The sequence below is a fragment of the Talpa occidentalis genome, unplaced genomic scaffold (assembly GCF_014898055.3).
Source record: "Talpa occidentalis isolate TD23 unplaced genomic scaffold, MPIMG_talOcc4v2.1 talOcc4.14, whole genome shotgun sequence".
Classification (NCBI taxonomy): domain Eukaryota; kingdom Metazoa; phylum Chordata; class Mammalia; order Eulipotyphla; family Talpidae; genus Talpa; species Talpa occidentalis.
Window position 1 is genome coordinate 13,559,856 of NW_023601433.1, and position 25,952 is coordinate 13,585,807.

General features: G+C 38.7%; 1 protein-coding gene across 1 annotated transcript in view; it reads right to left on the reverse strand.

Annotated features, from left to right (window-relative positions):
• The window catches only part of MTMR10 (myotubularin related protein 10), a 45,018-nt gene that overhangs the window by 3,935 nt on the left and 15,131 nt on the right, over positions 1–25,952 (reverse strand). Inside the window, exons 6-15 of the mRNA XM_037510104.2 lie at positions 22,867–22,957; positions 15,459–15,624; positions 13,721–13,808; positions 13,550–13,638; positions 11,278–11,408; positions 9,758–9,827; positions 8,513–8,583; positions 4,637–4,806; positions 2,540–2,710; positions 203–385 (exon numbers count right to left, since the gene is read on the reverse strand). Of these exons, the coding sequence (XP_037366001.1) occupies positions 203–385; positions 2,540–2,710; positions 4,637–4,806; positions 8,513–8,583; positions 9,758–9,827; positions 11,278–11,408; positions 13,550–13,638; positions 13,721–13,808; positions 15,459–15,624; positions 22,867–22,957 (1,230 nt within the window). The remainder of the gene's footprint in view (positions 1–202; positions 386–2,539; positions 2,711–4,636; positions 4,807–8,512; positions 8,584–9,757; positions 9,828–11,277; positions 11,409–13,549; positions 13,639–13,720; positions 13,809–15,458; positions 15,625–22,866; positions 22,958–25,952) is intronic.

Sequence of the window (25,952 nt, forward strand, 5' to 3'; positions counted from 1 at the left end):
ATGCTAACCAGGGTTCTGTGGGCGTCAGTCACCAAGATGTCAAGGCACAGTCATTTCAGTTAGAGAGTAAATGATGCTCAAGACCTGCACTAGCAGTGCTGGCATGGAAAGTGACTTTTAACACCGTGTTCTGTAAAAGATGTCTTTGGTTGTATGTGAACAAATACCAGGTTTTTATGGTTAGTGTATTTTTGTAATTTACCTTTGTCCATTTGAAAGATTTCACAGAACCGTTTTGCACACAAGGCGTACTCTTCCCAATGTACAGGGGGTTATGGAAAAGGGTGCGATCCTTTGCTGTGAACTGAAGAGACCAGTCCCAAACCGAGGGGAATTTTAAGCCCTTTTCATCACCCAACTGGATATTTTTGCTTATAGCAAATTCCTGCAAAATAAAATAGACAAGTGTATGTGAAATGATGTTGAACTAAAGATTTTCTCTTGTAAGTCCTCTCCCCACTCTCCTTTCTGGATGAACTGTTCATCATTACACATCACAGTTCTGATCTAGAGCACCCAGGCCCACTACAGCAGCGTGTCTCACTCCGAGAGAAGATGCTCTTGGAGCCGTGGGCCATGGGTGTGGTGTTACCAGAAGTAAGATTTCACTAAGTGATACCACAATGTCTTCAATGTGTCAGTTATTTTTATAATTGCAGTAATTTAATTTTTAAAGCACATGATCATACATTTAAGCAACTACCTGCTGTGTGTGAAAATGTAAGTGGATGAACAAAACGATGTGTGGATGGACAGCACCGTCTTCTAGCTTACCCCTTCATTTTCCAAGTGCGTGGCTACATTTCACTTGCCCAGCGACTAAGTATCTGTAGCACGGCTCAGAAGCAGGCAGCGGGAATCCACACCTCTGTGGGTTTGATATAATAACCGATTGGAGGCCCAGAGGCACTTCATTTTCTCATGGGGAACTGCCCTTCCCCTCCCACACAGCCAGAGACCTGTCTCCCTTCTGAGAGAGATAGTAGGTCCCAGGACCCTACACCGAGATAGTAGGTCCCAGGTCCTGGGCCCCTTGCTCCAGGAACCCACCTCCAGCCCTGCTCTGGCCACCTGCCGCCTGGTGGCTGGGTTTCCCCCAACAGCAAAGCCAAGTAGCACAGCTCTGCGGGAGGCAGTTGATGTTGCTGTGGAGGGGGAAATGTGCACCTCTCAACTATTCTGTCACACTTAATGATGTGGTGAAGGAGCCTCATCTTGGTTGGGTGACAAAAGCAAGCTCCCATACAGATTTGTTCTCTGGAGGAAATATCCCTGAATCCTTAGTCTCTGGACGGTGGGAAATAACTGATTTCTTATTTTCTGCTCTGTACCTTCAGAATTTTCCAAATTTTCTACAAAAATATAAGAATCTCTTTGGAAATTAGGGGGAAAAGGCAAGGGCTAGGCAAGGTTAGACTACAAGCCAGGAGTCTTCACTCGTTCCATGGCAGTCAGGCACCACCCAGGCTGTGCTGCTGGTGCAGGCCCCGCAGGTGATGGGCAAGGTGCCCCACAGGGCCCTTTACGAAACTTCCAAGTAAAACTCATTAAATGGACCCCAAATATAATTAACATTTTGTGTTATTTGAAATTTCCTCATATAAATGCATGGATAATAATTCATCTACTTTAGAAAATACTATTTTAAGAGCTGAAATCTAGTAAAACATAAACCCTAACATATTTTAATGGACCTTAGGAAGCAGTCTGTTTTTCTAAATGTAAAAACTAAAAATACTTATCTCCAAAGAAGAGTGGATTTTCCCAAACAGTATCTGATCACTATCTCCCTCAGAAGGGAGACAGGCCTCTGGCTGTGTGGGAGGGGAAGGGCAGTTCCCCATGAGAAAATGAAGTGCCTCTGGGCCTCCAGTCAGCTATTACATCAAATCATGAATATGAAAATACCAAGGGGGGAGCAGGGGTAGTGTATTTGCCAGAAAAAGCTTTTGAAAAAAGCCAAATTAAAAAATACGGCATTAGAGCACAAAAGCAAATGATACACTTACTTTTATTCCAGTTAGGAATTTATTTGTAACCACACATGGGCGTGGCCAGAATGCAATCAAGAGCAAGGGTGAGGAGCAGGTGGCTCTCAGTCTCCAGAGTCCTGCACTCAGGTGCCTGAAGGCACCGCTGCCCCTAGGACCCAGGCCCATGTGCCCAGGTTTTACACCAAACCCTTACAGGCTTTAGGATATCCTAGCCTCATGTCACCTCTGAAGGCTCAAACCGTGTGCATAACTATCCCCACAGCCCTAGTGTGAAAACATAAATACAGAAACAAAACACTTGAGGTGGTTAAAATCATTTGGTTTTTAAACTGGCTTATTATGAACAATGTATAATGGAGACAAACCATAAAATGCTCATTCATGAGTTCTTAGATGTCTACGTCTCTAATTTACTCAGTGACTGTGACAATTGTTTTAGATTATATATTGTTTTAAATATATATTTTAAACACATAGCTATCTGTACTTCAATAGTATCTCAGTAAAGTAGTTAAATAAGTAGCTATGACCACAATGTCACTTACTGTGCTTTGCTTCACCCGCTGGTGAGGAGAGTTGAAAAGGAAGGTACCGAAGAGCGAGATGCGGGTGCTGTCATAGAGCACGGCCAGGTAGGTCTCTGAGAACTCAAAAGCTGCAGGATGTTGTTCTAACAGCTGCCACGTGGTGTCCAAGAATAGTAAAAACAAGGGAGACTGGCAAATAGAAACAGAAAGCGGGATTACTTATTTTTTAAAAAATTATTTTTTAAATTGTACATATTTTTTAACATCATTTTTCATTTTTGCACAATGTATGCATTTTCATCTTGGTTATAGTCCCCATACGATTCCCACCACCCTTGTTTTGATCCTATTTCCTCCTCCCCCCGCCGTAGCATGTCTCTGGCTTATAGTTACTTGTTGATTTTGATTTTTACTTTATTATAATTAGTCTTTCTCCTGGTCCCTTATTTAGGTTTCCTAAATTCCTGCTATGAGTGAGACCATCTGGCATTTTTCTTTCTGACTTATTTCGCTGAGCATGATCCCTTCTAGCTCCATCCATGTTGCTGCAAACTGCATGTGTTTATCTTTTTTGAATGCTGAGTAATATTCCATGGTATATATGGACCACATCTTCTTGATCCAGTCATCTATTTTTGGGCATTTGGGTTGTTTCCCAATCTTAGCTATTGTAAATAGTGCTGCTATAAACACAGGGGTGCAGGTGCCCTTTGGAATTAATGTTTCTGTGTCATTTGGGTAAATACCTAGGAGTGGAATTGAGAAACCAGAATTATTTAATGTGATCCTTGAGTTGTTCACATTTACTACCAAATTTATGTCTGTTGTTAAGGAGAGAGAGGCCATCTAAGCCTAAAACTCTTAGCTCCTAACATGAGCTAAGGTAAGTGAGTAGATTAAACATCACTTACATCAACCTAAGAAATCTGTTTGACCATGAGAAATATCACAACTCCATAGTGAGCACACCAAGTTGAAATGGTGAGGTAATCAGGCAGGCAGGTTGTCTCCATGGATGGGGCAGAGTAAAATATATATTTAAACCTATCCTGAAAACAGTCACTTAGAACATTTAAGGAAAGAAAAACTAAAAAAACTCAACCCAAAAACCAAATGTATAATTAGTTTTTGGTTGGCCCTGTAGGTTCAGAAAACTTCCTGTTTCAGAAAGCTGCTGGCATCAGCCTCTCAGTCACATGATGAATCCCAAGCAAAGCAACTGACAGCCACTGCCTCTTGCCCAGTGCATCTCAAGGAGTGAGTCCCAGCACTAAAAGTGAAGTATTTCACTGTTGAGATTTTCTCGACTAATACAATTTGTTATTAAACATGAAAGACAAGTCAAACTGTGCTCTCTGAAATGGACCTCTTCCTAAGATAACAGCAGTGCCTTTCCCAGTCACCTATGGACCCAAGGGGGCACTAGATCCAAAGCTATCAGAGATCTCCTTCTCAAACTTTCTCATCTTACACCATGCACTCCATTTTAAGAAAATGTAGCACTCCAAAACAGATTTTTCGAAGTATCTAATGTGCTCAATCTACTTTGCAGAAGAGTTAATGCAACCTTTTTTTTAATGAGCTTTCTATTTAGAGAAATTCAATAGAAAATTTTTTTAGAATTTCACCCCTATAGTTATAATGATATTAAACACCAGTTTGGACTCTAATCACTAGTTAGTCTTAGACTAAGGCAGCTAGGGTGTACTAAATTCATACTTTACAGAGCCTCCTAGTCTTTCAGACTTTTTTTTTTTTAAAGATTTATTATTTATTTATGCATACAAGAACTGGGGTATAAGCCAAAGGTGCGGGGAATGAGAGTATTCACCAGAGTGAGTGGGGAGCAGAACAGGCAGACTGACTGAAATACACTGCTGAGGGGAGCAGTGGGCAAGACAGGAGAGGTCTGCTGCACCATGTAGGTAGCTCCCTGGCCACCCAGGGATCGATCTTGTGCTGGAGTGGCTGGCAGTAGCTTAATAGCACTGTCTTTAACCCCTGTGCCACCAGGGAGGCCTCCTCTTTAAGATGTAACATCCCTTCACATAATGACATGAATTTTAACTTGAATATACTTAAAGATTGATAATAAATGTTAAGATTTTTTGTTACCTCTTTCTCCGATCTCTTTAAGTGGTTGCATCTGTCTAGGAACTGATATCCTGCCATGACCCACTCCTTCTGTATCAGACTCTGGAATCCAGTAATTGTCCTAAAATAGGGATCCAGCATCACTTGCACAAGAGAGGCTATAATGCAGCTCAAATCTCTTCCCTCTTCCTCTGTCAATAAAATGGAAAGAAAATTATTAATCTATAGAAAAATGCTGAAAGGGAAGGAAAAGTAAACAATTCTGTATTCTGTGCCTAAGCTGCCTTCAAAACAATCCATGTTAGGAAGCTTCACTGGATTCCAGCAACTCTAAACTATTATAGATTTTTAAGATCAACTAAACTATAATTAGAATTTAATGAAGATGGCCCTTTATACATGAATATTTTACAGAAAGTAGGAAGTGCACTCCTCACATTTTGATAGTTCATGATACAACTCTTTCTAGAGTCCATTTCTGCTTTGTCAAGGATAGTAAATACAGTCTTTCTACCCACAGCTCCACATGGTGACTCAGAGGTAGATGAGAGGAATGAGATTGTCAGTATCATCCATTTTCTGTCTGTCTATTATAGTTGTCCTTTTCAATGATGTCAGTGGTACCCTGCTATCAAAGCCAGCCAAAGAAATGAGAAGAAAACTACTGTCCAATAGCCCTCATGATTACGTGTAAGTCAGCAACAAAATATAAGTAAACCAAATTATCTCGTGAATGTGAGAATTTATTTCAGAATACAAGAATACAGTGTCAGTTTAACATCTGACACTGAATGAAACACACCATATTAATAAGTATAAAAATAATACTATCATCCCACTAGATGCAGAAACACATCTGTGTAACAGAAATCCAACATTCATTTCAGATAAAAACTCTCAGCAAACCATGATGGTGAGAACTTCAAACTGTAAGTGGCATCTCTAAAAAAAGACTAACACCATTCTTATTAGTGAAAGATAGGATGCTTTCCTTCTAAGATCAGGAACAAGTCCAGGATGCCTGATCTTGCCACTTCTATTACACATTATACTAGAAGCTATAGTCAGAGAATTAAACAAGAAAAATAAATAAAAGGCAAAATGGAAAGGCAAAGAAAATAAGAATGTTTGCAGACAATGTGACCCTATGTGTAAAAAAAAATCTTTAAAGACTCCACAAAGTAACTACTAGATCTAATGAAAAAGCCTCAAGAATTCCATACATAATAACATTTTGAGTATACAATAAAACTGTAAAAATGAAATTAAGAAATCAATCATATTAATAATAGTATCAAAAATGAAATACTTAAGAGTTTTAGTAAGTGTAAGGCTTTTACACAGAAAAACTGTAAAACATTACTGATAAATGAAACGACGCTCCAAATAAAATAGATGCTCATTTCATGAACTGGCAGATTTAAAATTGCTAAGATGGCATGGCATACTCCTCAAATTTATCTATAGGTTCAACATATTCCTATCAAAATTCCAGTAGGCTTTTTAAGCTAATCATAAAAGTCACAGAGAAAGGCAAAGGACCCAAAATAACCAAAGCAATTTTGAAAACAAAGTTGAGTACATACACGTCTCAATTTTAAAACTACAGTACTCAAGATAAGTGTGACAGTGGAATAAGGCGAGACATAAAGATCAATGGGGTAGAACTAAGAGTTTAAATATAAACCCTTCTAATTTACAGTCAATTGATTTTTGACAGATGCTAAGGCAATTCAATAGAGAAATGATTCTTCAATAAACTGGGTTGGGGCAATTCAATAAGGAAATGCAACACACATAAAAATTCATTCAAAATGGGTCAGAGATCGAAAGTTAGGAACTACAACTATAAAACGCTTATTCAGTAAAACAAAGGAGAGGGCCTCCCCTGGTGGCGAAGTGGTTGAGTGTTGGGCTGCGAGGCTGCCCGTAGCCTCTGCAGCGCTGGTTAGTTCCCCGGCCACCGGCGAGGGTCCCACAAAAAAATAAAATAAAATAAATAAATAAATAAATAAATAAATAAAACAAAGGAGAGACACTTCATGACCCTTGCATAAGGCAGAGTTCTCAGACATGACACCCAAAACATGATACATACAGAAGATAATGGATAAACTGGACTTCATAACAAATCTTAAAACTGTGCTTCAGAAGTCACCAAATAAAAAGACAAATCACAAAGGAGAAAATGTTTGCTAATTAGGTAAAAATATAAAGGACTTGTCCCCAGAATAGGTCAAGAATTCTTAGAATTCTGTAAGACAAACCACCTAATAGAAGAATGGGCAAAAAACTTGCTATTTCACCAAAGACAATACCCACTGGCAATGAGCACATGAAGGCACTGGAGAAACACAGACACAAAGCACAATGAGCGCCACGCTTCACAACCACCAGTGTGATGACAGCCTGGAGACAGCAAGAAGAGTACTGGCGACCACGTGGAGATAGAAATCCTCATACATTTCTGAGACAAAGGGAAATGTGTTCTAGCCACCTTAGAAAACAGTCTGGCAGTTTCTTTTATAAAGTTAACATAAATCTGCCACGTAACTGAGCAATTTCAGTAGCTAATCAAGAAACCTATGTGTGCCCACAAAGACCTTTTTTTGTTGAATGTTCCCAACAGAATAATTCATAATAGCCATAAAGTAGAAACAACCCAAATGTCCATCAACAGGAAATGAATAAAAAAAAAATTAAAGGTATTTACAAACAGTAGAACACTATTCAAAAATAAAAAGGAACAAACTGCTGATATATGCTGCGTGACTGACCCTCAAATACATGTATGTTAAGTGAGAGAGGGAAGAGGCAGAAGAGCACATGTTGATTCCATTTATATGGCATATGCAGAAAAAGCAAACCCAGAGAGACAGAAAGCAGGCTAGTGTTGCCTGGGACTGGACACAGGAATCTTTTTGGGGTGATGGAAAATTACTAAAACTGAACTCTGTATTTACTAAAAATAACTGAAATATGCATGTAAATTACACCTCAATAAACTTAAAAAAAATTCTAAAAAAAATGTGTTAGTAAATATAGGCTCAGTACCTCTTCTGAGGTCAAGTGCATGAAGAAATGTGTCGAGTGGAACTTTGCAACAGGATGGGAATACTCACTGGTTTACAGGAGAGACTGCTTGGTCACTAGTCTCTGCACACATGTTAAATACACTCAGATCACTTCAGTGAAAGGATTACTTGGAATTGTATTATTATATTACTTGCATTATTAGTATTTCCCCCCACAAGGGTTTTAAATATTTTTACCTAGTTAAAATTAGTTAAATTGACACTTGGTAAAAATGCTCCTGGAAGTTTCAGTAGCATAGTAGAACTACCTACTATGCAATATCAGTATATTATAAAATTAGGTAGCTAGTTCATGATTCATTTAACTTTATCTGTAAGCTCAGAAATTCCATTAGCTGTAAAGTTATTTCATATTCAACTATCCTTTTCCTTAACTGAAAGATTTTTATGATTTTTATACTGCAGTTTATTCTTACTAATAAACGTTGGAAAAAAGTCACACCACTGGTATATACAAGTCAATTTGCTGATACCAAACTTCCTTTAGAGTCACAATCTAGAATGAGCCAGAGGCATTTAAACTTTGTATGAATCAAAAAGACAAGAGTAAATGAATGCTCTGTCAAGACAATACTTTGTACAAATCCAGTTAGAGCTATGACCCACCCTCCCCACAATAAAAGGAAGAGGACAGGATATCACACCGGAGAGAACACTGATCTCTTTTCTGTTCTTGTGCTTGCAGTCTTGGTGCTACTGTTTGACTCTGAAGATGTGGAAACTCTGCAGTGTGTCAGGTAATAGTGTAGTAAATAAGAGATGGTGAAGCTGGCATGTGATCATGTTTTCAGTTATCAGTTACCTTGCAGGACTACAGAGAGGCGCCTGCTTTCCAGCGTGTACACAAGCTCTGCTGAATGTTTAAGAAATGTCCTGAAAAGAGAAAAACACTGTAAAAACATCAAATTTCCACTACAAGTATTTTTTTAAAAGTACCTGACATCACACTACGGAATATTAGCCATAAGGAAAGACAAAATGCTGCCAGTTTTACAGCAAAATGGAAGGAATTTGAGGGAATTATGTCCAGTAAAGCAACAACAAATGCTTTCATAGCAGATGATTTGACAAAGCAAAATACTTATAAAAACTAGTGGACATTAAATGAAGTGAGGCTTTTGAGGTTAATAGGGAGCAAGGAGGGGGAAAAGATCAAAGTGATACTAGGGATTGTGCTGGAAAAAATTTTAAAAAGATGAAAATAGGAAAAAGTAAAAAAATACGTGAAATAAAGCAAATTTAATTTTACTTTCTATGTATTTGTGTTCTTAACCTTTATGAATTTCTTCAGTATTTATGATTTTCAACAGATTACCTTTTGATTTTTATATCAGGGAAATCCATTAACCTTTTGTAAAAAGGATGAGCTGATTTACACAATATTGTTGAAATCATGAAACTACAGAGGGAGAAGAGATTAGGTTGCCAGGAGCAGGGATGGGGCGAGTCTAAAGAGGAGCATGAGGGAGTCTGTGGTGATAAAGCAATTCTGTCTCTACTGTGGTGGTGGTAGCACAGCTCCATACATGTGATTAAACTGTACGGAACCATGCACACATGCACCCACACAGATAAATATATACAAACTGGTGAAATCTGAGGAAGGCCTGTAGCTTGAACCACAATTTCCTAATTTTGACAGCATATTCTAGCTATGTAAGATATTACCACTGGGGGAAACTGAAGACTACCTGGCTCTCTATACTATTTTTGTACCTCCTGTGAATTATTAAAAAAAAAAAAAAGAGGGGCCTCCCCGGGTGGTGCAGGTGGTTGAGCGCAGCACTGTGAAGCTGTCTGCAGCTTCTGCAGTGCGGGTTTGATCCCGGCTGGCCGGCGAGGGTCCCACATGGTGTGGCAGGCCTCTCCTGTTGCGCCCGCTGTTCCCCTCAGCAGTGTGTTTCGTCAGTCTGCCTGTTCTGTTCCCCGCTCTGTCTCTGGTGAATCCTCTCATCCTCCCGCGAATCTGGCCTGTACCCTGGTTCTTGTATAAATAAATAAATAAATAAATAAATAAATAAAAAAGAAGGAAAGGAGTTGTACAAACCTTACATATTCTAACCATCGAGTATTTTCTAGTGAAGATAACCATTTCTCCTCAGTTTCTTCAAAAGGCTCTGTAATAAACATGGTAATTCCATATATCAGTATATAACACTGTATATACAAACACACATTTTTGGGTGTTGAAAGCTTAATTTTACATTATCAACATGAGAGTGAAATATTCCTTAAGAACTGGCTTTAAGGAAGTGCCATTCATTTTCATTTAATAATATAAACATTTAAGGTAAATTACAATTCTATAAAAACCAATGCATTCCCTAGGCCTCCATCATATTTTTGGCTCCTTCAAAGAAATCTTGGAGCATCCAAACACCTCTGCCTCCTAAGAGCTGGTGAGTCCCTACCTTCCTACTCAGTTCAGAACGCCCCTAGCCCGGTCCCCACTTCCCCTTGATGATTCTGGCCCTGACTGCTTCTCTCCTCTTCCCTTTCTGCCAGTGCTGCCTCATGTGGCCTTATGCTGACCATGCAGGAATGAGGGCAACTTCCTCGTAGGGCATGTGACTTGCTACCCAGTTGAGTCCCGGTCCATCTCAAGGTGCCTCTCACTTCACAAACCCCAGGCGTCACTCACTTTGAATTCACTAGACAACTGGTAACCATTCATGTTTCTGTGTTTTTACCACTGCCACACTCTCCCAGCTCTCCTTCCAGGACATGCATCCATGTTCGTGTCTCCTGACTCTCAGGTGACTTAGGGGGTCTTTCTGTACACACATCAAGGGGGACTCACTTTGTGCCAAAGACACTTCCCTAGGAGTTATTCCTTCAGGGCACATGGAACACATGAAAAGCATTTGTTCTGAGGCCACAAAGATTATACCACAGCTCTATTCAAAAATCCATGTCAAGTCGTATATCTTAAATTACAACTATATGCATAAAAATCTTAGTAAGTCTATCCGCAAGGTAGCAACATTTTTTCCCTTGGGCAGACACATTACTATCTATTATACCTCATGATTTGAAGGTGACTTAACTGATCCATTTTTTTAAAAAAGACTCATTTATTTATGCATACAAGAGCTGGGGTACAGGGCGGGGGGGGTGGGGGGAGGGATGAGAGGATTCACCAGAGACAGAGCAGGGAAGAGAACAGGCAAGACTGACTGAAATACACTGCTGAGGGGAACCGCGGGCGAGACAGGAGAGGTCTGCCTCGCCATGTGGGTTCCTCTCTGGCTGGCCGAGGATCGAATTCATGTTGCAGAGGCTGCGGATTGCTTCATAGTGTGGTGCTTAACCCCTTGCGCCACCATGGAGGCCCCCATTAACTGATTCATTTTTATTTCCAAAAGAAAAGCAGTTTAAACTTCATTTTCTAAGAACTTTAGATATACAATAATTTGTGCAAATATTTCAACGAATCTCTATTTAAAATTGATCTGTTTCAGTATTTCTAAGGTATATCACTTTTTCTCACATGCCTCATACAGTGCTGTGCTCTCCCATTCATTTTATATATACATATATATGCATAAAAAATAAAAATGAAGTTACCATTAACGCACAGTTGCTTAAGTTTTACAAAAGCCGCCTGTATTTCTTGGATATTGGGCAAGGTCTTATCCAAGTCTAATTTGTAAACATCACTTCTCTGTGGATGACTTTTAGTTACTGCATTACAAATCCTAAAAAGACAAAATCCATTCATTTAGTCACATGTATCTTTTAAACAGCTACTGTAAGCTAAGTCACCGCTTTAAGAGTTGAGGTTAGAGAGCTGAACAAGACACAGTGGGTCTCCACCTTCATGGGTTTACATTCTTGGCAGGGGATACATAATGAGAGAACAGGCCGTGGTGAATGCCAGGGGTGATGGAACTGAGTGACTGCAGGAGAGTAGGGTAACATGGTCAGAAAAGGCTCCTCCCTTAAGATACTAAAGCTAACCCAAGTTAGCAGGGACCTGTAATGATCTGGGACAAATGTTCCAGGCAGAAAGACAGCTAGTGAAAAGGCCACAAACATGGCTGCTGCAGAAAGCTGGAAAAGGTCAGTAAGCGGAAAAAAGGGGTCAAGATGAAGTTGGACAACAAAGAGAATCTGTCTCAATTATGACGAATGGAGTATTTAAGAAATTAAAATAATTCTTAGCTTAAAAAATTTAAATAATTCAAACTGCCATAAGGTTTTAGAACCATCACTAAAGAGTTTTGCCATTTTCACTTTAACAGCAACACCCCTAACAGAGCACTTAAGTAGCAACTATGTCACTGAAAACAAGGCTTGCAGTACGACACATTAGGGTTCATTTCTAAAGTGATTAAAAGGAAATTAAAATATGCCAGAGAATGCAGACTTGTATAAATTATAGTTCTTCCTCTCTGGAAAGGGTGATCTGAGGCCACCTGACAGACACTGGCTTCAGGATATGTGATTTTCTTAAGTTAAGGTGCTGTGGGAAAAACCCTAAGATCCTGTGCTACCAATAATAGACTATGATGAACAATTTTTGAGGCACTCTCTGAGTCTGTTTCCTAAGATCTGTTTCTTTGTTCTTCATTTACCTAATTAAGTATTGACTAATTATTCAATTAGTCATGGGTCGCTCCTTTGTGCTAAATATATAATGGTGTGTAAAACAGGTTTAGTCCCTTCACTTCACGGAGCTTACAGTCTAGTAAGAAAGACAGGCAATAACTGAACTGTAACACCCACACAATTAAGAGTCAAAATAAGGGTTATGAAAAAAATCAGCCAAAGAGAATGTGTAAGTTGAGGTCTGATCTAATTTGTGCAAATATCCCTTACGATAGGGAAGGCTTATCTTAAGGAAGAAGTGATGTCTGAAGTAAGATCTGAAGACTGAGTACTAGGACACAGTACTGGGGCAGAGAGCACTTGTGGATAAGCATGAGAAAGGCAGGCCAGAAGGAAGGAACATGGCTACTTTATCAGGAGATAGAAAAGACCATATTTATCAGGAACTGGAAAAGACCAGGGCAAGTCCAGGCTGGCTGGAGTCCAGGAGGAGGACAAGGGGTGGCACGAGACCCAATGCGGAGAAACAAGGGCACTCTGCAACACAGTGGTAGGGCGGAGACGGGTGGAAGCATATGGACTGTAAGATTTCTGAAAAGTAAAGAAACAGAATCTGATGATGTGTTGGACATGGAGATGGGAAGTCAAAGAGGAAGGCATCAAGCATAACTCCTAGGCACCTGAGAGCAGGCTGGGAGAGGGTATGGTAGCCATATCTTTGGGTTTGATTTTGGACATAATGAATTTCAAGGGTCTTGGAGACCTTACATGTGGAAGACATGAACTTGACTGGAGATAAAAATCTGTAGTCATTAAAGTCACAGCTACAAGTGAATTTCTTTAGGAAGGGAATATAGAGAAATGGTCTTAGAGAGACTATGCCTGCAGAAAGGACAATAGGCTTAGAAGGCAGAGTGGCATGGAGGAAGGAAAGCATCAGGAGCAGAGGGCCCAGAACGCTACTGCCCTGAGAAGACTGGAATTGCCTACTACTTTGATGCCATGGAGGTCGTGGTAACCTTCGCAGTTTGTGATGGCTAATTAAAACCACCATCCTAGTTATTATAGACGTTAAATAAGATGCATTGAACTACACGAAAGCCTTGAACCATCCTGACGTACTGCATTATGAAAGTATGTTAAAGGCCATGTATGGCAAGATGTCTGCAGTGTAAGATCCTCAATTGTTTAATGAGTCAAAGAATTAAAATAGTATAACTTAAATTTAGATACTATAAATATTTAGGACAGATAAAAATGTCTGACGTAACGACCATTTCTTCATTACCTTTGGTCTATTTTCCTCTGCTGCAGCATGTCCTTGATGAGGGCCATTCGCACGAGAGCGCTGCCGTTGGCGTGGCTCCAGCACCAGAGCTAGGAAAGAAGCAGAGCCTTCACTTCACTGGGTAAAAGAAATAAACACCAGAATTACTGATCTCTAACAGACATCACTTACTGGCATCCTTCTTCCGACAAAAGAATGGGAAAATATCTTTAGGTCTTGGTCTGCTAAAGAACTTGGCACAACAAAGTATTCTGGAAGGCTGGAGGGGAGGAAAACAAATTGTAACATAAGAGTGCTATGCTTTGGCAGGATAAGTGTGCTCTGTAGCCCCCACTCACAATTAAGATATGTATCCCCTACTTAGTGGGCACAGATGGGCACAGTGGAAGATACTAATGATCCTTGATATCTTAGTCTAAGATATGTGATGTGGTCAATTTATATGTATGGCAGGGGAAAAATCCAAAGAATACTTGAAATATTTTCAAGAATGACTTTTAATCAAATGTAGGCCGTTTCTGAAAAGTCTACCCATCTTGTTCTCTTAATAGTGACTGGGTAAAGAGATTCCAGGCACACCAAACCAACCCAACCCACAGACATGCTAATAAGTTTTTACATCCTTTTTATCTTCCTCTCCTTTCCAGTCCCAGTCCTCAAACTCAGACTCTAGCATGAATCACACAACAAGTATCACTAGAAAACCTCTTGCTCTCTTCTTTCCTCCATCAGGCTAAGCAGGCAGATAGAAGCAGACCTGAACAAATAATGTAGCAGAACACACTGGTCACAAAGTTTATATTCCAGGGGAGGCAGAAGGCTCAAGCTAATTGCTCCAAAGCACCTTTGCCCCAGAAATATACTCCTAGAAGCGCCTGGTATTGGACCACCCAGTGATATCTAAGAGCAGTTTTTGTTCAAAAATGCTGTTTATTTGCAAGAACCAGTGAAGACTTTAATGATCTTTAAATGAAGTATTCCCAAAAACCAAGACCACTAAAAGATATTAAACAAACCAATTTAAAAACCATTTTTCTGATCATTTTGAGAGAGGGTGTAGGGAATTAGCTTATTAATCTTAAACTTGGTTAAATGAAGGGAAAAAGTAAACATTTATACTACCTTTCTTGTATAAACTGTATTTCAGGTACTAAAGAGTTGATGAAAAGTCTGATAGAAAACAATGAATGACAGAATGTCATCAACAGCAACTCTTAATGAAGTAAGGATCTGGGTAATGATCCTCCTGATGAAAACCATTTTTTGGTGACTAAACTGATTATATGAAAGGGGAACTTTGTATGGGATAGATTAAATGCTGGACCCATGGTCAGTCAGCATCAGATTGAGGCTGAGGGCCCAGATGATGCAACAGGAGGCACACACGATGCAACCTCATGAAGCATCTGTGCCAAGACTGGGAAGCGGAATCTAGTCATTAAACTTCTAGAGGTAACTGACATTTTATGGAAAATACCTGAGGCAGACGAAAACATTAAAAGATACCATGGGGACACAGCTATCCTAGCGTGTGGAAAGTTCTGGAGAACAAATGACCAGGTTTTGCCAATAAATAAATAGTAAGTAGAAAGAAAGTGGGAGGAGACCATTGCAGAGTGAAAGTGCCAGACCACGCAGGCTCAATGTGTGACAGGTCTGTAAAACACATTTACAAGCAATAAATGCAAACAAACACTGGATGCATTATTGACAATAACAAAGAATTACTGTCCATTTCTTTCAATGGATATTGATATTGTGATCATGTTTAAAGGCCCCAAATAGTCACAAAACATTATTAAAAACAAATATTCCATTAACCATATCTTCACAGTTATTGCTGACAGTGGAGCTGGATTATTATTAAGACATTCCCAGCTGGAAACAACATTGGTGAAGATGGACTTACCAAGTGGATATCATGTAACCCTCATTAATAGAACAAACTCTCCACCCAGAAGCGCCGGTCCTCTTGATTTCTCTGTCCCAGTCTGAGTAAGTTTCAAATAGTGGAGTTTTGGGGCTGCTGCCTCCTCCTCCTCCGCCTCCCGAGGGTATTCCATTAATTTTGTTGGCTATAGGAAAAAGCAAATTAATTTTGTTTTAACTGCCATATTTCATCCAATACTCCCTCTCCTCTCTTCCTACGTCCTATCACAAACACACTCTGATGTGTTATCTCCTCCCTGCTTCAGTTTTCAAGTTTCTCCAGGACCATGTCCCCCGTTCCAGCAGTCCTGAGAAAGGCAAGTCTCCCCTCTCCAAAGCACTCAATTATTCTTGTCCTGGTCCATCTCTTTCAGCTCTTCAGCACCTTTGTTTTTTCTGTCCTTCCATTGGGTCTTTCTCCTTTGCCTTTAAACAAACAGGTAAACTTGATTTTGAAGAAATTTCACTTAATCACACTACAGGACTCTAGCTACATAATAACCTTATCTGAAGTTTCACTCTCCACAGCCAATCAGGGCCAGAAGCTATTATGTACCATAAAATATTTTGAGAGAGAGAGATCACATTTACCTACATTTTATTACAATATATTATTGTTACAATCATATTATTTTATTCATATTATTAATCCCTTATGTACCTAGTTTATAAATTAAGCTACCACACTAAGTATTTTGAGTAGAGGAGACAAAAGCACAGGGTTCCACACTCTCTGTGGTTTCAGACATCACGGGGGTCGTGGGACGTCTCCTTCAAGGATAAGGAGAGACTTCTGCAAACATTTTTCCATCCCCCTTTTATGGACCACCTTCTTCAACGATGAACAATGCTTGTTGACTACATTTCTTCTCCATTTATTTTCTCCTAAACTTCTAATTGTCTTCCATCCCTCCTATATCCCTGCCCCCTTCGTGAGTAGATACAAGTTAATCTATTCTCTGCATACATTTTGCCTAGAAATGAATGATGCCAACAATCATCTCTTAAGCTATCCAAATCTTTCATTTTTCTAATATAGACTTTTTTCAACCCTTTTTTACTGCTTATTATAAAATTCTTGGTGTCTGACTCAATTTTCCTTTGACAATCTCACATAGGTTCCTCGTACTTCACCAATGCAGTCCCATATGCAGATGTCAGCAAAGAGAGGGCCTAGACCTGAATTTCCCCAGCAAGAAACCTTCTCACAGAGGAGTGCTGCTACCTTGTGGGAGCTTGGCCACAGCCTCAAGAGGGTCTGCAGAGTGAGTAGAGACAAAGAAGTCGCCCCAACTGTCAGTTATATCTGCCCTGGCAACCTGGGTGACAGGGAGCCCAATCCTTCCTGGTTCAGTGTCTCACTGCTGCAGGTTGCAACTGTGGCAGTCTCGCAGCTGACATCCCTGATATGATGCTCTGCTCTACTCAAACTAGCCTGCAGCTTGCTACAAGATACGTTTCCCAGAAATTACGCTTTCATGATGTTCTCCTTGCTCCAAACTTGATGCTGCTCATATTCCATCTAAATAAAGCAAACCTAAATGGTTTCTCTCAAAGAGCCCTCACAGAAATGAACTTTACTTCTAATTATCCCTAATTCCCACTTTCCCCTACAGCCATGAGAAACTCTTTATTGTCACGTTGATATGCCATGCCCATTCCTAGGGACTGTAACATCCGGTGCAATCAGGTATTCTGAGAACCAATCATATGCTAAGACTTGAACATTTTAAACCTAAAAAGATCCTATCTCTATCTTGAAAGCAATAGGAGGAGAGTGAAGGGGAGGCTCAGCACTAGTCACAGGGCGCTGATGTCCGAGGGCAGGGGGAGCGTGGAGGAGGAAGCTCTCACTGGGGAGGAAAGGACCCACAACTTGAACACAGCTGAACAGAGTCCTAAGGAGTGAGTCAAATGTTGCCAGGTAGCTGGTGAGAAAGTAGTAGGCATGTTGGATAGAGTACATAGAAAACATAGTGTAATTTATAACATTAAAAAATTAAACACAATTAGAACTTCAGAAATGCAAGGGATGGCGAAAGAGAGGTGGGGAAATTAGATGGGGTCTAGACACTAGATCTGTGTTGCCCAAGAGAGTAGCCACTAGCTACACATGCAATTTAAACTGAAATTAAAATGAAAAATTCAGTTCTCTAGTCCCACCAGTTACATTTTAAGTGCTTAAGAGCCCCATGAGGCTAGTGGCCCCTCCACTGCACAGTGCAGATGAGAGAACATTCTACACTGGATAGGGAGTGCTATTCTACATTACACAGGGTCTTAAAGTGCCACCCCCAAGGAATTTTGAATTTTAGCCTTTAAGTGGCATCAGATCTCTCCAGTGATCCTAACTTTAGCAGAGTTTGTTAAAAAGTAAAATGTGAATTCTAAACACATATCCTGGAGTCCACTCTACCCCAGCAACTTCTCTGAAGCAACAGCCTGAAGATGCGCTGAGGAATGGGGAATCAGGTTCTCTCCAGAATGCAAAACCTTTATGGGATTTCCAACCAGCCCCACTTTACACACAGTGTTACAGAGCACCAACAAACAAACAAAACACAGAAAACTACTCAATTAGAAAATCTAATTCATCATTTGAATGTATCTAATTAGTCTGTAAGTACAGAAAAACATGTGATAGTTACCTGCTCATGATTAAACAAAAACATTAGTAAATTAGGAATGAAAGGGCATTTCCTTAACTTGAGAAGTGTATTTATCAGAAACACACAGCAAGTTATCAACCTCATTAAGCTTTATAAAGGCAAGCACTCTTCAACACTACTGGAAGTCCTTGCCCAACAAGGGGACAGCCACTGTTAAAAATGTTTAAGAAACACACTCAAAACATTTAAAAAATTATATAGCCTGACAGCATACCCCTAGCTGAAAATATAGCATTGACTACTTTTTAAGTTTTGAAGTTACAGACTTAAATAAGTTAGGTTGAGAATGTGCTATTGTATATTAGACTGTTTATCTGGTAATATTTTAGTCTCAAGATACAAGTAAGAATAGGAAAATTTTTCTGACATAAAGTAAGAATTTCCAAAGGCTCTTATACTGTTTGCCGTTTTGCTTGTTCAAAACTTTCCCATTTTTCAACTACCAGGACTAGGCCTTTTACATGCACTATATCTTCTTCAGTAATAGCTCATTTTAGAATGTGTACCTGGCCCTCAACCTGGCAGCTGAGAGTCCAGACATTCTAGTGCTTTCCAGAAAGCACTACCTGTGGCCTGCTCCTCGAAAGAATCACTGACTGCAGCAACAAACTGGCAAAGCGGGAGACCTTAGGTATATCAGCTCCTTTGCCTGCTGTCTGACTGAGATTTTAGGACACAGCTCCTCAGCTGACTAGAAGTGAAACTACACACTAAGCACTCCTTAACTTGTCCATCTTCTGAACTAATCTTAGACTGCCTCAAGGGATTTACTCGAGTTTCCACTTAATTAGCTCATGCATATTTAGATTTGCCTCAAGCAACAGCAAACACAACAGTGGTCAACCTAAGAAAAGAAAGCCTATGGTAGTGATGATATACCAGAAGCCATAAAAAAGGTGGCAAAAATAGAACTGTGAGCACTAAGTTCAAGAGAGGTGAGTCAACCAGACTGCCCTAACTGGGAGGTTTCGACTTTGTGGGCTTGGGTGGAAACTGCATGGTTGTTTTTCTAAAAGTTCCTCCAGTAACTATGAAGCACGTGGCTGGTTAAGAACGACCAGGATTCAAGAGACAAGAGCGTCAGTCACAATCATTTATAGCTATACTTAGAATCTTAAACACCTGAGGAGGAACAACCTTAAAAAATCCCTTCATGTTTCAAATGTGTATTCTGTGCTTTCCAAATAAGCATTTAAAAGAAAATCTAATACCAAGACCAAAATGGTTAATTTTAAAATTTTTGCTGAAAATGTACTTTTTTCTGATGTGAGCGTACATCACAATTTGCAAGCACACTCGATGGAGTCGAGTTGCTAATGCTGAAGCAGTAGTAACTTCAGGGGGCTTTTGCTTCTTTAAAGTATAATCTGACATTTTACTAATTTTATAGCAAAGATAAATCTATACGTTGTGGACATTATTTGCAAAATAACAACATGTCTGATAAAAACAGTCTTTCTGGTCCCTTTCAAGTTAAAAGAAAAAACAGAATCACTGTTCTTGTTTGTGTCAGTGCATCCTGTGGGGCCAGTAGTCATGGCCCACAGCCTGCGGGTGCTTCCATTTTCCTGTACTCCAGGGTCCTCACAGAAGGACTTGGATAAGGCTGAGCTCTTCAGAAATGGTTTTTAACTCCTGTGATGCTAAATAGGAAAGAAAGTCTCAAATTGCCTAGTAAGGCTGGCTAAAAGATTCTTTTCTTAAATCTTATTTTTGGAAACAGCTTTGTCACCTACCTGCCTGCAAAAAGGACTTCTTTAATCCAGCCAATGAATCAAGGTGTCATCCAGGAGTTCAAGAGTGGATTATTGGGCATCTTTCACTCACAAATTAATGAATTCTGACTGTGGTGTGTGGAAATTTCAGGCTTCTTTTGATCTTAAAGATGCTTATGCTTCTGCAACAGCATGGAAGGATATTAAAGGATGTTATCCTATGAAGAATCTTAACAAAACTCTGGCCAAGTGTAATGCTTATGAAGTACTTGTCAAAGAAGCAGTCTGAAGGATGTAATCTAAAAAGAGTTCCTCTCTTGTGCACTGTTGGTGGGAGTGCAAACTGGTCCAACCACTATGGAGAGCTGTGTGGAGATTTCTGGACCTACTAAACATAGAGCTTCCATATGATCCAGCAATTCCACTCCTAGGTATTTACCCAAAGGACACAGAAACATCAATTCCAAAGAGCACCTGCACCCCTATGTTTATAGCAGCACTGTTTACAATAGCTAAGCTTTGGAAACAACCCAAATGCCCAAAAATAGATGACTGGATCAAGAAGATGTGGTACATATATACCATGGAATATTACTCAGCATTCAAAAAAGATAAACACATGCAATTTGCAGCAACATGGATGGCACTGGAAGGGATCATGCTCAGCGAAATAAGCCAAAAAGAAAAAGAAAAATACCGGATGGTCTCACTCATAGCAGGAATCTAGAAAACTTAAATAAGGGACCAGGAAAATGAATATAAGAAAGTGAAAATCAAAATCAACAAAAAAACTATGAACCAGAGACACTTTTTGGGGGGTGGGGGGCGGGAGGGGAAGGATTGGGGTCAGAATGGGGCGTTTGCAATTGTATGGGGGAATATAAAAATAAAATTTAATATTTAAAAAAAAAAAAAATTTGTTAAGTAAATAAAAGCATGGAAGGAAAAAAAAAAAAAAAAAAAAAAAAAAAAAAAAAAAAAAAAGAGTTCCTGAATATTTTAGGTATTATCAAATTTTATCAACAACTGAATATGTAGAGGACTGATGCAAATATGCACATCCACAGAAGAGCTATGGTCTGAATAAACTGTTTAAAGTATTATTAACCCAGAGAGGCCCACCAGGAATGAAGAAAACTGAAAAGAAACTTAAGCAAGGGTCAGGTCACCACATGCATAATGAAGTTTACTCTACTTGCTGAATCCATGTCATTACAGTACTGCAGAAGTTACAGATCTGTACCCTGGACTGGATCATTTCCACCAGAAAGAGAGTAGCATCAACAACTGGTCAGTAACATAAACAAACTTAAGTGGGAATCAAAGACTCTTTCCTACAACTCTTACATCTCTAGAAACTTTCACTTCAGCTACTCTCTTGCAGCTGTGGGTGAAGATCTTATGGCAGATAACCCTGATGATCACAGTGTACACCTCGATGATGATCCAAAGGCAGAGTCACCTGATTAACAGTGCAGGATCTACAATAGTCATGTGTCATATAACGACTAAGGTACTTTCTGATCAATGTGTAGCAAGTGAATTCACCATTGTACACATCACAGAATATAAGCTATTCTCCAAACAACTCTTCTCTTTTCATTTACACAGCAGCACAGGAGGGCATCCTGGAAGAGGAGCTGGGCATCCATGACTTCATGCTGCTGTAATACAATGGCAGTGTGGGCTATGCTATCACTATGCAGCATGGATTTTGGGACTACCCTGATATATGCAGCCTGTCAGGACTACCATTATGTGGCACGTGACTACTTTTCCTTATAGAAGAAATAAACTTAAAAAAGTAAACTGCATTGTTCAAACCTAAGATACAATTATTTTGATAAGAAAAATTAACTTATACTTTGTGTTATCTAACTTCTATAAACATTAGTACCACAAAAGCCTCTCATTCTAGAAAGCATGCTTTTACAGTATCATCTCTACCATGTGGATAATTATCTTTTAAAGTAGTGAAAATGTACTTGGTACCATATGCATCTGCAGATACTGTGTACTGTTCCTATAATTTATTTACAACATAGTGATATTGGAATATATTTTTTGATTGTGCATGTTATTTAAATTGCCACCATGTTTTTAGGTAACTAATTGTAAAAAAATCTACTACTAGTAATAATTTGTAAGTTCTCCATCCATAGGAAGCAAGGTTGAATGATCTCTCATTTTAAGTATGTAATGAACTTATTTTTCTTCTATAAAAAGTGGCATAAATGCCTCAGTAAGCAGTAGACAAGTGGTTACTAATCCAAAAAGGGGTTAATATGAGACATGACCTGTTTCCTATCTATCCTTTCATGAGATTTTTAAAGTGGCTGCTTAAAGTTACATTTGTAGGTAAAAAGAAAGTACAAAATTATACAACCATCTGGAATTTTCATTTGGTGATGTCACTGCTGACACAGACATGTGGAAAGAACTTTACGAAAATGCACAGAATACACCTGTCCTTTGGACAAATGGTCCTCTTCCTTTCATCATTCTTATTCCATAATAGAAAGTCATTATTTTGACTTTTTATTGAAGCCCACTAAAAAATAACCACTTCAACTTTTGCATGAAATCAAACTTTGTCAGAAAAGATTATGTGCGTTAACTATCTTTTCACTTTTTGCTTAAAAGATCAAATTAAAAAAGAGGAGATTACTTTAACTCAAGCTATCAATTACAAAAGGGGGGAGAGGGGGAAGTGTATCTTCCTTCATCATAACATACAAGCCATTGATATAGGTAAAATTATTTGACATGATTCTTATATGCCTATGTTACAGTGGTTCATAAGTGACAGGGTTCGGCCTGGTCACTTTTTAAGAAATAATCTGACAAATACTGTCTCTGTTAATTATAGTGCTTATTTCTCTAGCAGTTAAAAAGCTAGTCATTCTATAATCATTAAAGTTCATGTACTTGAAGCCTTCTGATAAACATAATAAAATTTACACAATGTAAAGTTAGTCACAATATTTAATATTTTCATATTTACCTGAATTGTGGTATTTTTTCCCAACATATTCAAATGCAAAGAGTAGCTGGAGGTCTGTTGGCTGGGAATAATGAGCTATTGCAAGGCATACCTAGGAAAAATTCTACATTTAGAATTTGATTTTTAACACACTTAGTTAAATGAAATGTACAATAAGGCCTTGATTATTGGGAGCATCATTTTGGGGCAGTAATTATAGATACTTATTTACATAGTTTTCTGTTGATCTAGAATCTGAAAGAGCTCCTTAAGGCCAGATATCTTATTCATTGTTGTGACCCTCACATACTGTTTAATCTTTAGTGAGTACATGGAAACTATTCAGTATATGTCTGCTGAGTTGAATTTTAACAGGAAAGTAATTTTATTCAAATTAATAAAACTTGAAAACTACAGAAGCATTCTCCAAAAGGCCATGACATACCCACACCTAAAATAAAAGTTTCATTTTTAGTGGACTATAATGATTTCATACCAACAATATGGACAATTTAATGTAAGGTATGAAAAGTTAAATATTCATACCTCATGGATTAAAAAAATCTAAACTTGATACACACACACACACAAACACACACACACACACACGATTAGCAAGAAACCCAGAAGGACATGGGTGGCTCAAAGAAGTACATTTGAAAATGAAGGCTGAGTTTAAAATAAAATAGTTTGAGACTGTGCTTGAGGTGGATGAAGCATGGGTTTTCCAATCAAACATGTCAGGGTGTGAGTCCTAACTCGAGCATGCACATGCCATGAAACTTGTGTCAAGTCAGTTTATCTAGGGCATCAGTCTGCTCATCTGTAAAATAAAGACAATGCCCTTAGCTCTGATAAAGATTAATAATATAAATGCATGCCTGGCTGCTGGAGGGGCTCCATACATGGGAATATGGTTATTACTATCTCAACTGCTACTGAAAAGTAAGAAGGATGGGGCTCTATGATTACAAGGCCCTGGACTAGGCTGGGAGAAAAGTCTTAAATGAACAACGAGGAAAGAGGAAATTAAAGTCATATGCAAGGAAAGAACAAAAGACCTTACTTAAAAATATTAAATATCACTTAGATGGAAAAGCATTAAGCCAGAATGAAATTCCTTAGTGAGCAAGAAAGAAAAATTTGTTAGTCCATGTCAAACTATTGGTATTTGGGGTAGATTGATACAAACTCTATTAAGCATGTGTTAGCTTTGTCTTTAAAACATTTTTAAAAAGTTATCTATAAACAAAGGTTTCATGTGTTACTAAATTAAAACATACAATCAATGGAACAGGGTTTATTACTAGTTTTGGCCAAAACCACCATCGAAAAAGACTGCTTGAAACATCTTGTAATAGTCTTATTTTTCTGATGCATATAGAGATCTTTCTATGAGAGTTCCACATAAAAAATTTAGGAGAGAGCGATCTACAATCTGCCCAACAGTCTTCCTGACAGCAATTCTTCTAGCAGCAAAAGTCCTCATCACTTTTATTTCTCTGACCATATTTAACCTTTAAGCTTTGTTACAATTTTTTCAAGACTATTTTTCATTTTTCTTCCATTTTCCTGCACTACCATAGCCACATCTTTAAGTTATACTCACTAAGACATTTCTGTGGGCTTTCCTACATTTTAAAACAAAATCTGTAACACTTATGAATTCTCTTTTGAAAGTGGAATTTTGACTAGTAACTTTGCTCCCTGGATAATCTGATGTGATTACCAGATAAAAGAATAAATTATATCTTATTTTTAACTTTTCACCAAACTGGCTGTCTTCTGTCTGATTTCCCTCACCTTCTCAGTAGTCTCTGGTCAGAGAAACACCTGCTTGCCATATTTTATCTGACTTAGTTCCAGCTATCTCCTCTTAGTTCCAGCCACATTCTGCCTAGCCAACCATGCTCTCTCTGAAATTGTCACCTCTGTTCAATTCTAATCTCTTACAAATCTTCCAGACTGAACCATTTATTGTAGAAACCTCTGTTCTCTCTGCACAGTTCCAACAGTGTCTCTTTCATTCATTGTGCTTATGTAGCTGTACTTCCAAAGTATTCATGTTAAGAGTTATGTGTGTGGTTTATCCACATATAAAGTAGGCATTGGAGTTCTTGGTTTTACTTCCTTCAGCTCCTTCATGGTAATGCCCCATCTCTCATTCATTCAACAGATATTTACTGAACGTCCATCATGTTCTAAGTCCTGGGGCTACAGCAGTGGACAAAACAGACACAAATCCCTGTCCTCACTCATCTCACATTCTAGTGGGGAAGACAGACACTAAACAAGAATAAAAAATACATCAAGTTAAATAATTTAAGTGCTAAAGGAGAAAAAAGATCCAGAAGGGAAGGGTATAGGAAGCACTACAGACAGGGAGAAGTAGGTTAATTATTTATAGAGAAGCAGATCAGGAAGGACATCTCTGTAAATCTGAATAAAGGGCGAAGACCTTTGCATTCTTGCCACCTCTTTAGTAGCTTTCTGAAGGTACTTTATGATAACAGCAGCACTAAAAATATTGTTGACAAAGCTATTTATTAACATTGTAATGGAAATGCTCCAATTCAATAGTACAAGTCTATCACTTTCTCTAAGACATTCAGAAAAGAATCAACAGGCAGTGTTTACACAAAAGATCATTGATTATGGAGTATGTACATTTGGCCACAAAGCAAAAACAAAAAGTCATTTTGCTAGGTAAAATATAATGTAGCCCACTTCCAAAAGTCCAAAGGTTAGAAAACAAGTGAGTATGTCCTAATAAACATCTGCATTTAAAGAAGGCTATAAAAAAATACTGTGATACTGAAACTTTGTTTAATCACTTACTCAGTGGTTGATTTTTGGACTTAAACTAAAGCTGCTTTTTGGGAGTGTAATTACATGTGTGTATAACTTATTTTTGTAAAGCTTAAGTAAGGGGTATCTTTGTGAATCCAGAAAAAGGCACAGACGACTTGATTACATTGTTACTACAGGACCTCTTGAAAAGAGAAAGCAAGCCAGGGGTTCTTTCCCTTGAACTTTTAAATACACACTGTTGTTAAAGCCTATGTCCACATTCCTTTTTTCTATTACTAAGAGTTTCAAAGGCTTAA